This window comes from Myxocyprinus asiaticus, chromosome 5 (genome assembly GCF_019703515.2).
Source record: "Myxocyprinus asiaticus isolate MX2 ecotype Aquarium Trade chromosome 5, UBuf_Myxa_2, whole genome shotgun sequence".
NCBI lineage: Eukaryota > Metazoa > Chordata > Actinopteri > Cypriniformes > Catostomidae > Myxocyprinus > Myxocyprinus asiaticus.
Window position 1 is genome coordinate 13,357,365 of NC_059348.1, and position 12,906 is coordinate 13,370,270.

Here is a 12,906-nt window from a genome sequence, read left to right on the forward strand (position 1 = left end):
TTTGTTTATTAGGCTTTGGGCCAAAAAAAAAAAAAAAAATGTATGCATATATACACACCGATCAGCCACAACATTAAAACCACCTGCCTAATTTTGTGTAGGTCCCCCTCGTGCTGCCAAATCAGCGCCAACCCGCATCTCAGAATAGCATTCTGAGATTATATTCTTCTCACCACAATTGTACAGTGCGGTTATCTGAGTTACCGAAGACTTTGTGAGTTCAAACCAGCCTTTCTCCGTTGACCTCTCTCATCAACAAGGCATTTCCATCCACACAACTGACACTCACAGGATGTTTTTTTTTTTTTTTTTTTTTTTTTGGCACCATTCTGAGTAAATTCTAGAGACTGTTGTGTGTGAAAATCCCAGGAGATCAGCAGTTACAGAAATAGCCCGTCTGGCACCGACAATCATCCATGCGATTATCTAATCAGCCAATCGTGTGGCAGCAGTGCATAAAATCAAGCAGAGACGGGTCAGGAGCTTCAGTTAATGTTCACATCAACCATCAGAATGGGGAAATATTTTGATTTCAGTGATTTGGACCATGGCATGATTGTTGGCGCTGTTTTGGTGGCACGAGGGGGACCTACATAATATTAGGCAGGTGGTTTTAATGTTGTGGCTGATCGGTGTATATATATATATTCATATCTACACTTAAGACATAGTTAGTAGCCATATTAAATCAACTAGTGAGAGTGTGAAAAGTGTGTATTAAAGGAGATTCATCTCTACAAAAGTATAAATAGTTGAGGAAACATCCAATAATGCATGGTTAAGAATCGACTCCCACACAGCCATTAATGCAGTGACAGACAGTTGACATGTAGATGATCTGTTTGCCTACACTTTTCCTATAACTGTTTGGAAAATTGTCATAGTAGCAAACTATCTCCCCCACACTTACTATTGACATATAACTGCAAAACAGGTTAACACACAGAGCACTCGCCACATTCTATATAAACTGCATCTGTGTAATATAAACTGCTTTAGAAAGCTAGTTAATAAGTGACAGATTGCAAAGCAGCAGTTCACACGGAGCAGATGTTGAGAGAATCTGGACTCTTATTACAAGCTGTTGTATGTGATCAATGCATCTATGTGTTATATTTTTTCTTCTATAGGAGAAAAAAAGGCTAAATGTTTTGGAATGATGAAGGGCTGAAAAAATTATGACAAGTTTTTTTTTTATTTTTTTTTTTTTTTAGAGTGAACTAGTCCTAAGACATTTGTATCTCTTCTATTTTTGTTTCAACTTGAGAATGAATTGCTGGTTGCCCGAAAAAAAAGAAGCATTTTGTAAATTTTAGCATAATGTTAACAACATGTTTTTAAGAGCTGTTTGATGTTGTAAGAGCCAAAAGAAAGTGATTTTAATCACACCTAATACCAAAAAAAGGTATTTTTTGCTATTCAGATCAGTCATCCCCCTGGGTCTGCTCATGGCTGAATGACATCTCTCAAGGTACAAAGATTTGGAGCAAACAACCACGCTATATCAGTCTTCTTCCACCTGCAATTTTCTCTGAACTGAGACAGAAATTCTGTTCAATGAACGTGATGGTGGTTTAAGTATCAGTACATAAACAGCATGTTGGTAAAGTACTGCATAGCAATCCTCACCTGAAATGACTGTAGAAATGAGTTGAAATAGATAAAAACAATTTGAGATATGTCATCCTCGCCTGGATTCACAAAGAATAACATGTATGTAATTCCAAGCAAAGGCAGCAGCACTAGAGTGGCCTTCACAGCTTTCCTGTAGAGAGAGAGAGAGAGAGACTATAATAGTGAAGGAGAGGAGCAGATATTATAATATAGATTTCCACCATCTATGACACATAAAATGTTTTAACATATAAATGCATTTATGCCTACATAGCTAGACCACTAACTTCCAAGGCGCCGTTTAAAAAAGCTAGACAGAGTGCAACAAAATGGAACAAAACAGGTGTCTCAAGAGATACGTTTTTAAAAGTTGACCGTAACATCTTTAAATTCGGCGCTCATGGCTTGAGATGCTGAAAAACAGTGAGACTTTGACATTTTGCAGCCGTCAAATCGGTCTAGCGCTTGTTCACATAGAGAAAAACAGAGCAGACAGAAACAGATGGTTCATATTCAGAACGGTTCCATTAAATAATAAATAAATAAAGCCTAGTGGAACTATATGATTTTCATGACTTTCAGTTCCGTTAACAGTTCCTGGCATGCAATTTTTCTGCATTGCAGATGGAACGCTGTACTAAAATACTCAGGCAGTGTTTCCTACAGCACTATTCAGCGGCAGCTATTCTGAATCTACAGTGTGAAACACACAGCGTGTCCAGTGTAGTCTGATTCCCGATCAAATGAATCTTATAAGACATTTCTTTTTAGTGAATCAAAATCATATAGAGAGACCAGTGTGGTTTGGTTCCAGATGAATGACTCTTGAGCCGGTTCTTTTGAATTTACAGTGTGAAACACAAAGCGTGTCTAGCAGTGGCGGACTGGAAAGAGAAACTGGCCCTGGATTTGAGATAAAAACCGGCCCAAAAGTTGTTGAAGGGGTGTTCGGTCATATTCGGTCAAATAAAGGTTTCACAGCTGGCCCACCGGGAAAGGTCCCGTTTCTCCCTATGGCCAGTCCGCCCCGGTGTCTACTGTAGTCTGATTCCTTAACAAATGAATTTTATGAGCTGATTTTAGTGAATCAAAAACATACAGTCTGACCAGTGTTGCGTGAATCCTGAATGAATGACACTTATTAGTTGTCTGTTTTTAGTGTATCAGAAATACTTATACATTAGTCAAAGTGGTTACAGAATTAATCTTACTTATGCACAATGACTTTTGTCACGTCCAGCTCGAAATGAATTAAGAAGTGTTACTGTGTTATGCAAGGGTGCACTTAAGGCTTGTGAGACTTTAATCAGGCAGTGCAGCTACTGACTGTTTGTTGTTCATATGACCTTTAAGATCCACATGAGTTTTGTGGTAATCAGTAGAATTTTTAAAAAGAATAAATGCATGAATTAAATATGTTATCAAATTTTTCTATATGTTTAAGATTTTTATTTAATTTATAGTTAGGATCAATTATTTGTTTGCATTTATGCCTAAAAAATTATTTCTGAGTAAAACTGATTTGTTTTATTTGCTCTGTTGAAATCAGAAATGATCTCATAATTTGCTGATAGGCTGCTGAGGGCAGTAAATGCAATAACATATGCATTTCATATTTACAAATAATTCTTAAATACTAAAAGAATCTTTAATGGAACCATAAAGGAATCAGAATAGTTTAGAAGAATCAGAATCGGAACAATTGTTAAATTCCTTACGATTCTTATGCCTAGTTTGGTGATGCCTCCTGATGCGCAACTTGCGTGTATGAGAGCACTATGAAAATGTTTGAGATATTTGGTGAATAACTTGAGAATGTTGATTCATTGCCATGAAGCAGTTCAAACTGTCCATTTCAAACATTCATTTCAACTCTGACTAAATTACTTGTTTTTGTCATCACTCAAATGTTCATGTATGTGTGACATTCATATATATTACAATACACAGATTATTGTTATTTTGGCCAGTGCTGATATTTAGAGAGCAGAGTGGCCGATAGTCAGATATAATGCTGATATACAGTATATGATATTGCACAACTGAATGTGATAACAAAGGACATGTGCATAAAATTGCCAAAAATTTAATTACGTTTAAATGTAAGTTTTTGCATTAAACATTTTAAATATAATTGGCTGCAATTCTGTTTGGTAAAAAAAAAAAAAAACATATCAGAGCAAACATATAAATATCATAATACATATGGTTGAAAATATTTAAATATTCATTTTTAAGCCGAGTAACATGACAGCAGCGGCCCCCTGCTCTGCCTTGTATCACTAACTACCTGCTGCATCTACGGTCAGATGTGAATCTCAAACCATAAACTGCTTTTCACTGAATTCTGTTCTTCAGAACTGTGTGCTTGAGAGGTCATGCTCCAAATAAGCTCTTGAAACTAAATAATTTGTCTTTCAAGCTAATTCATTTCCTGTTGCCCTTGAATAGTTTTTCAGTGGCACATTATTCGATCTCTCATCAAACATGACAAAAAATATGCCTGTGATACAATGCATGACGTCTGATGAGAAAATGAGGTGTGCATCTAAAGTGTGCAGTAATAAGTTTTAGAGTGTCATTGAGAGCTAAACACATAGCAATGCCATGGCAACCACCTACAACACTCTTGCATTGTGGCAGTGAGTTTTGCTTGGGTTACATTCACATTTTGTCAGAAAACGTAAAAAAAAATAAAATAAAATAAAAATTAATAAGCATAATCGTGACTTAGCAATAATGTTGTTACAAATGACCAATAAATCACTACGATCATGAGGTTTTATGAACTCTGATAGTGAATGAAAACCTAGCAACAAAGAAATCCTGCTGTTATTGAGAAAAGATTAATTTTACATATTGCTTGTCCTCGAGACTCAAACTACCTCCATTAAGACTCCGCAAATCAAGTGAAACGCCACAAGAGAGTTTGGAAATGCATTACCAGCAAACCTCAGATGAAAGACTCACTATATTTTCTGCTCTAACTGAAGTAAGCATTGCCCTGAGATACTCACACATCAGGAAGTCAAGCATGCAGGTCCACATTTTCTGAGTTTCAATAAATCAAAATGACATATAGTGCAAGGATAAAAAAAAAAAAAAAAAAAAGTAAGGCCAAATATCAAATTTTTTCCTCAAGTAAACACAACAGTTAGAGAGTGTCCTTAAATGGCATGACAACAAAAAAAGTATATGAATAAAAAGTTTGGCTCTGTTAATGACAGATAATAAGCCAATCATTTAAATAAAGGTTGATACAATTTTTAAACCATACTTGATTTGAGAGTGGCAGCAGTAGCACTTAAAAAATGTAAATTTAAAATGAAAAAGATAACTTCAGGCAAATTAGTTGTGCTAACTTAACAATTCAAGTTGGATTGTAAGTTTCATTAACTCAATACAATAAGTTCAGCAATATCAAAAATATGAATGATTATTAAGTTCAATACACTTGCATTTTTAAGTTGATCTGATCTTAAATTGCATAAAAGTTGACTATTGATTGTTTTAAGTAATCTCAAGCTTTTTCTACATTATATAGTCAACCTGGTCTCATAGTGAAAATGTGACTATATACATTTTTGCAAAACTTGTCTCCAGGTACAATTCCCTGCAGTTTCCAGCAAATAGGTATAGCTGCAGGATGGAGACCTCCAAATGGGGGCAGAATCTCCAAAAGAGGGTGGGGTTAGATAGACAGACAGACAGACAGACAGACAGATAGATGAAGCAGGCAGACAGACAGACAGACAGACAGATAGATAGACAGATAGACAGACAGACAGACAGACAGACAGATAGATAGACAGATAGATAGACAGACAGAAAGACAGACAGACAGATAGATAGATAGATAGATAGATGAAGCAGACAGACAGACAGATAGATAGATAGATAGATGAAGCAGACAGACAGACAGACAGACAAGATAGATAGATGAAGCAGACAGACAGACAGACAGACAGATAGATAGATAGACAGATAGACAGACAGAAAGACAGACAGACAGATAGATAGATAGATAGATGAAGCAGACAGACAGACAGACAGACAGATAGATAGATACTTTATTGTACCTTTATTTGGTTACTCCAAAATGAGGTTGCGCCAACTCCAAAAGAGGGCCTCACTTCCACTCACGGTTAAGGTTAAGGAAAGGGTTAGGTAAGGGGCTCCCTATTTCTTCAATGGCAGTTTGGAGCGACCACCCCTTTTTGGAGCAATGCCTGCAGCTATACCCTACTCGTTTCCAGGTGATATGAAAACTAGAGGCTCTACAACAACTGTGTGTTTTATTGACTTTCCCTCAAATCATGACTTAAATGGCTGATTATGACTTTAGAAATACTTATTTTTCTCTCTATTAGTCATAACCTGCTATTTTACATATCGACACACTTTTACTCTAACACATTTTTTGAAAAACAATACATTTTAATGCTTTTATTACAGACTCATCTACATATATACACTTATTCCTATTCAATTAACTTGTGCAGTAGCTCATCTGACAGGGCACTGGACTTAGAGTTGGTGGACTGCAGCTCAAGTCCAGCCATGAACTCAAGCTGACACAAGACATTACAGAGTTGCAGAAGCAGCATGAAATGAGGTGGTTGCTTCAGAAAATGTGCTTTTTCATTTTGCTTCTGCATTTAAAAAAACTAATGGTTAGATTTAGGCATTAATAAGCTAAGGATGTATTTTTTAACTTCTCATATATATTTTAAAACACCGATGGTTAGGTGCAGGCAAAAGTTTTAGGTTAGGGAGGTGTTAAAAAAAAATATACATCTAAAATTCACCTTAAAACCGCATCTGAATACGACACCATTTTATTTGCTTTTGGCGCCCCCAGCTGGACATTTCATTAGAAACCTGCAGCCAAACGTGTTATGCAGCAAATTTTGGTTTGTTTCTCAAACAGTGCTATTGTATGTCGTATGAACGTATGGTAATTTTATGGTACTTTTTTGTTGTCCTTGAGGTTGCTATGCACTGTCATTGTGTGAAAACGAGCAGCATGAAGATTCTTCAAAAATTCCAGCATAGTCTCATGACAACTCGTAATATTTCATACAAGATGGTGAAATCGACAAGACTCTTATGAAAAAGGCTGGTTTTAGATCAGCCATTAAAAATTCAGAATTTCAAATCAATACAATACAGGCATTACATTTTAACAAATCTCCTGTTCAATACTTAATTTTAAGAAAGGAAACATCAGTGAACACATTTTGTTACTCATTTCATATTTATTTATGCAATACAAATGACTGACATATGTCAATAACCTATAATACGCTTCCCTCTTCTCATCCAAACCCTGATGTTTTCTTTCTTCTATGGTACACAAATGTTATTTTCCTATTAAAATTATGGATAGGTGTAGGGTTTGCATATAGTGGTTAGACTTTATTGTTAGGTTTAGGGTTTGGGGTTAAACCTAGGAAAAATCGTAATATCATTGTCCATTGATTAGTTTATTTTAAGGTTAGGGTGGGAGTTCTTGAGATGTGGGAGTAAAAAGTATTAGTTTTTTGAATGAGTCAACTTCTCATCTCATTTATATTACAACCTGTCATGAGACCTAAAAGGTACAGAATAAAGGTATAAGTGCTTTACCTGTACTGTATTGTTTCAGATGTTGTCGATGCTCTCAACTTCGTCATTAAAATGCGTACAATGTTGAACAGGAAAACAAAGTTTATCTGTATTGGGGTAGCAGAGCAAACAGGTAGGTTAATGATCATTTAAAAGTGAAGTTATTAAAGGAATAGTTCACCCAAAAATGAAATTTTTTGTCAAATAAAATATGCAATGAAAGTTAATAGTGACCTAAGCTAGCTTTCTGCCTAACATCTCTTTTACAGGTGCATCTCAATAAATTAGAATGTCGTGGAAAAGTTCATTTATTTCAGTAATTCAACTCAAATTGTGAAACTCGTGTATTAAATAAATTCAATGCACACAGACTGAAGTAGTTTAAGTCTTTGGTTCTTTTAATTGTGATGATTTTGGCTCACATTTAACAAAAACCCACCAATTCACTATCTCAAAAAATTAGAATACATCATAAGACCAATAAAAAAATTTTTTTTAGTGAATTGTTGGCCTTCTGGAAAGTATGTTCATTTACTGTACATGTACTCAATACTTGGTAGGGGCTCCTTTTGCTTTAATTACTGTCTCAATTCGGCGTGGCATGGAGGTGATCAGTTTGTGGCACTGCTGAGATGGTATGGAAGCCCAGGTTTCTTTGACAGTGGCCTTCAGCTCATTTGCATTTTTTGTTCTCTTGTTTCTCATTTTCCTCTTGACAATACCCCATAGATTCTCTATGGGGTTCAGGTATGGTGAGTTTGCTGGCCAGTCAAGCACACCAACACCATGGTCATTTAACCAACTTTTGGTGCTTTTGGCAGTGTGGGCAAGTGCCAAATCCTGCTGGAAAATGAAATCAGCATCTTTAAAAAGCTGGTCAGCAGAAGGAAGCATGAAGTGCTCCAAAATTTCTTGGTAAACGGGTGCAGTGACTTTGGTTTGCAAAAAACACAATGGACCAACACCAGCAGATGACATTGCACCCCAAATCATCACAGACTGTGGAAACTTAACACTGGACTTCAAGCAACTTGGGCTATGAGCTTCTCCACCCTTCCTCCAGACTCTAGGACCTTGGTTTCCAAATGAAATACAAAACTTGCTCTCATCTGAAAAGAGGACTTTGGACCACTGGGCAACAGTCCAGTTCTTCTTCTCCTTAGCCCAGGTAAGATGCCTCTGACGTTGTCTGTGGTTCAGGAGTGGCTTAACAAGAGGAATACGACAACTGTAGCCAAATTCCTTGACACGTCTGTGTGTGGTGGCTCTTGATGCCTTGACCCCAGCCTCAGTCCATTCCTTGTGAAGTTCACCCAAATTCTTGAATCGATTTTGCTTGACAATAGTAAGGCTGCGGTTCTCTCGGTTGGTTGTGCATCTTTTTCTTCCACACTTTTTCCTTCCACTCAACTTTCTGTTAACATGCTTGGATACAGCACTCTGTGAACAGCCAGCTTCTTTGGCAATGAATGTTTGTGGCTTACCCTCCTTGTGAAGGGTGTCAATGATTGTCTTCTGGACAACTGTCAGATCAGCAGTCTTCCCCATGATTGTGTAGCCTAGTGAACCAAACTGAGAGACCATTTTGAAGGCTCAGGAAACCTTTGCAGGTGTTTTGAGTTGATTAGCTGATTGGCATGTCACCATATTCTAATTTTTTGAGATAGTGAATTGGTGGGTTTTTGTTAAATGTGAGCCAAAATCATCACAATTAAAAGAACAAAAGACTTAAACTACTTCAGTCTGTGTGCATTGAATTTATTTAATAAATGAGTTTCACAATTTGAGTTGAATTACTGAAATAAATGAACTTTTCCACGATATTCTAATTTATTGAGATGCACCTGTATGTTCCACAGAAGAAAGAAAGTCGCATGTGTTGGAACAGCACAAGGGTGAGTGAATGATTATAGATTTTAGGGTGAACAAGGGATTTGGGCAGATGTAGTCAACAATCTTGAAATGCCTTTATCCTTCTGTACAGAATATGCAGAAATTTCATATGCAAAAAAGTTTTGGAGAGCTTATTCAGATTTTGGAATTATGTACTACTGTTTTTTTCTTCTTCTGCAGAGAGGCTTCTGTGATAATACTATTCTTATAATGCTCTTACATGAAAAAAAAAAAAAAGTAAAATAAAGCAAACACAACTCCTTTTCTAACATCAGTTCAAGAGTAATCTCAAAGATCAAGCACTCTGTCTGAAAATTGGAGCCATTGCTATTATGTAAAAAGCTAATATCCAGGCATGGTGGACAGACTGCCATTTGCTGTTGTCAATCATTTTTAATGGCGCTCTTCAAGATCACATATGAGCATTTCAATGCATTTGGGTGTCAAAATGTTTCTACTGATATAGGAATGCATCTGGGTTCCAGATCTGTGTCCGCTATATATTCTGCATACTATTGTGTTGGAGGAATTGACAATAACCACAAATTTGAGCTGTTATACACAGTCAGATAAGTGAGGAGAATATGACAGAGCCATTGTATTGCAAATTACATATGAATTACAATGACAATTTTGGTTTTGAAGAACTTGCTGTTCAGCTAAGGTTCATGTGAATGAAGAGAACCTACATGCACTTTACTGGAGAATACAGTATAATTACTAATAATACTTACAAGCAGAACTAAAATTACTGGCCCTTGATAAATGTAGTCTATATACTTCCCAGGTTCCTTCCCAAACCAGCATCTAAAACACAATTAAAAAATGTTTTAGTGTGTAGACATATATTAGTTAATGCATTAGGTTTCATGAACAAACAATGACCAATTATATTTTACAGCATTTATTAATTAAAAAAATTCCAGTTCAGGCATTTCAATTTGAAAAACAGAATTCCATTTAATTGAATTGAGTAATCTTTAACGAGGCTAAAATATTTTCTGAGTGTAATGTTAATTCATCAAAACACAACTGTTCATAATAGTTTAGCTAAAGTTAACTTAAAGTTAAGGGTTAATACAATTCTAAAGACACAGCAAAAAAAGATCTACTTAAAGCTAACAACTCCATCTTCAGCAGAAAACACAATTACAAAAATAAATGATGCACATAAATAAAGAGCAAAAATACGGCACTAATTTGAGCCTTTTCATGTTCAGTTACTGGGACAAAACCCACCAGAGGCTGTTGTCATTTCCCATAGAGGCCTGTTTACCTGTTCAGACAACACATTTCATATTGACTTTGATAAGCTCTGGGGAATACATGAAATGTTTTTTGTTGGTTGAATATGAATTGAGAGTGGGCATGAGCAACATGAAGCATTTACATGTTTCCAATGATCATGGTATAAATATTTGGGTGGGAGGGGTTACCTCCCTTCATCCCCCCCTGGAATCTACACCCCTGAGGATTGTTTAAGGTAAAGTGTGTCATTTTTGCAATGTTATAATACTTTCTCTTATGGCAGATGAAAAAAATCTTATAAACTTACATTGAAGGGGGAGAGACAAAAATTTCATAGACTTTGGCTATGCTCTTTTGACTTGGGGAACCACCCAGCGACCACCCCGAACACCCTAGCATTGAGTTTTGCATAGGCCTAATAGTCTTTAGAAATAAAAATAAAAAATCACATTCGGAGCATGAATATTTCCTAGAACTGAAATCACAGGCTCAAGTAAGATATACTCTACAATTAACCTCCTTTCACTCTCAGCATGAGCTCATTTCACTATTTCTTCTTTAAATCAGCAACTTACTGTTCATTTTCACTGTAGAGTTTTCCAATGGCCCACGCTATAATTATCGGACATGGTATACCTGCAAGAGAGAGAAGATACATTTGCATACATTTGCAGCTCTCACACTTTACACACTCAGTAACAGTCACCTTTGGCTTGCCCACTGGGGCCCTATAGATAATCATTTTTAAAGGATTAGTTCACCCAAAAAAAGAAAATTCTCTCATTATTCACTTACCCTGATACCATCCCAGATGTGTATGACTGTCTTTCTTCAGCAGAACACAAATGAAGATTTTTAGAAAAATGTTGAAGCTCTGTAGGTCCTTGTAATGTAAGTAAATGGGTGCCATCAGGCTGCTGGCTGTTTGACGGTCCAAAAAGCATATTTCGGCAGCATAAAAGGAATCCACACGACTCCAGTCGATCAATGAATGTCTTCTGAAGCGAATCGATAGGTTGGTGTAAGAAACAAATCAATAATTTAAACGTTATTAAAATTTCTTCCTGCCAGCAGTCGACGCATCAGCGATGTAAGCGCTATGGCACGTTCATGCGAGAAGTCGGAAGCGCACGCTTTGTATACAACAGAAGAACGAACATCATGCGAGAGTTAGTTCATTTCAAACAGCATCCCAGCGCTGGCCGTAAGCAACGATTTAAAGTTAAAAACGTTTTATTATCGATTTGTTTCTTACATTAACCCATCAATTCGCTTCAGAAGACATTAATTGATCGACTGGAGTCATGTGGATTACTTTTGTGCTGCCTTAGTATGCCTTTTTGAGAAAGACAGTCATACACATCTGGGATGGCATCAGGGTAAGTGAATAATGAGAGAATTTTTTTTTGGGTGAACTATTCCTTTAAGGCATGATTTTCAATCTCGTTATTCATTTAAACCCCACAATGGAGACATTAAGACATTTCACCATAATTTTCCATTTATTGTTACAGCATAATTTATGTAAAGCTGCTTGGAAACAATGTGTGTTGTGAAAAGTGCTATACAAATAAAAATGACTTGACTTGATTTGTTGAGGAGTAACTAACTAAAAGCAGTGACGCTAATGACTTAAAGGAAGTAGCATTGTAGTGTGACAAAACACTACATAGCTTGAAAAAAACTAAAAAACAACAACATTGCACAAAGATAAATTCTCCTAAACTGTCCTCTGAAGTGCAATTCATTTGAGTGAATTGGCTCATGCAATTTTTTTAATTTATTTAAATAAAAAATGCTTAAATTGCTCTAGCATGTGTTTGCGCAAGAGGATGCCACAGTAATAAACTACACTGCTGTCTGCATTGTGCTGAAAGTGCTGAAAGCAACCAACTTTAATAGAGCAGATCAAATGAGAATATGGGCCCAGTCGCGGCACCAAACTGAGTCATTCTGAGCCCGAGTTGTTTTGATCATGCTCGAAGGAATGTAATTGTGCTCTGGAGCGTTTGGTCACACCTATTAGGTTAGTCTGGTTTCCACAAAGCCATGTTTAACAATGGCATGAACCGTGTGGACTGCTTAAACACCAACATTTCCCTCAATTAAATGGGCAGGTAGCAAGAAATCCAGGACTCTATGAAGAATTTACATGGAGAAGCCATTAAACTGGCCCCTACTGGGTTACCTGGCCTCAGCAAAAAGCAGATTGTCCATCCAACAATACTAAGTATGCTCATAAACAAAGATAAATACCAATTCAGTCATACCAACTTGAATGCATTTCACACTGCTTATAGAAACCAACAAAATTGTCATCTTGCAATATGCAGCTGATGCCATGAATCACACGGGAAGTCAGCCTGTTGTTTCTGATAGTTATGGCACCCTAGGATTGGCAACATTATGCAGACTCACCAACAAGTGGCATCTCCTATCAGACATCTTTGCATCGGCTCCAGTGTGTTTACCTTCATTCGCATAATCAGTGTCTAGGCGATTCGGAGTTTGCATTTTCCCTTTTTACATTATTTTTTTATTCCA

The 12,906-nt window shown here is 36.6% G+C and overlaps 1 protein-coding gene across 1 annotated transcript in view; it reads right to left on the reverse strand.

The window, feature by feature from the left end:
• LOC127440956 (corticotropin-releasing factor receptor 2-like) overlaps nt 1-12,906 on the reverse strand; it is a 142,539-nt gene that overhangs the window by 17,810 nt on the left and 111,823 nt on the right. The window contains exons 7-10 of the mRNA XM_051698049.1: nt 10,938-10,998; nt 9,849-9,921; nt 7,243-7,328; nt 1,630-1,765 (exon numbers count right to left, since the gene is read on the reverse strand). Of these exons, the coding sequence (XP_051554009.1) occupies nt 1,630-1,765; nt 7,243-7,328; nt 9,849-9,921; nt 10,938-10,998 (356 nt within the window). The remainder of the gene's footprint in view (nt 1-1,629; nt 1,766-7,242; nt 7,329-9,848; nt 9,922-10,937; nt 10,999-12,906) is intronic.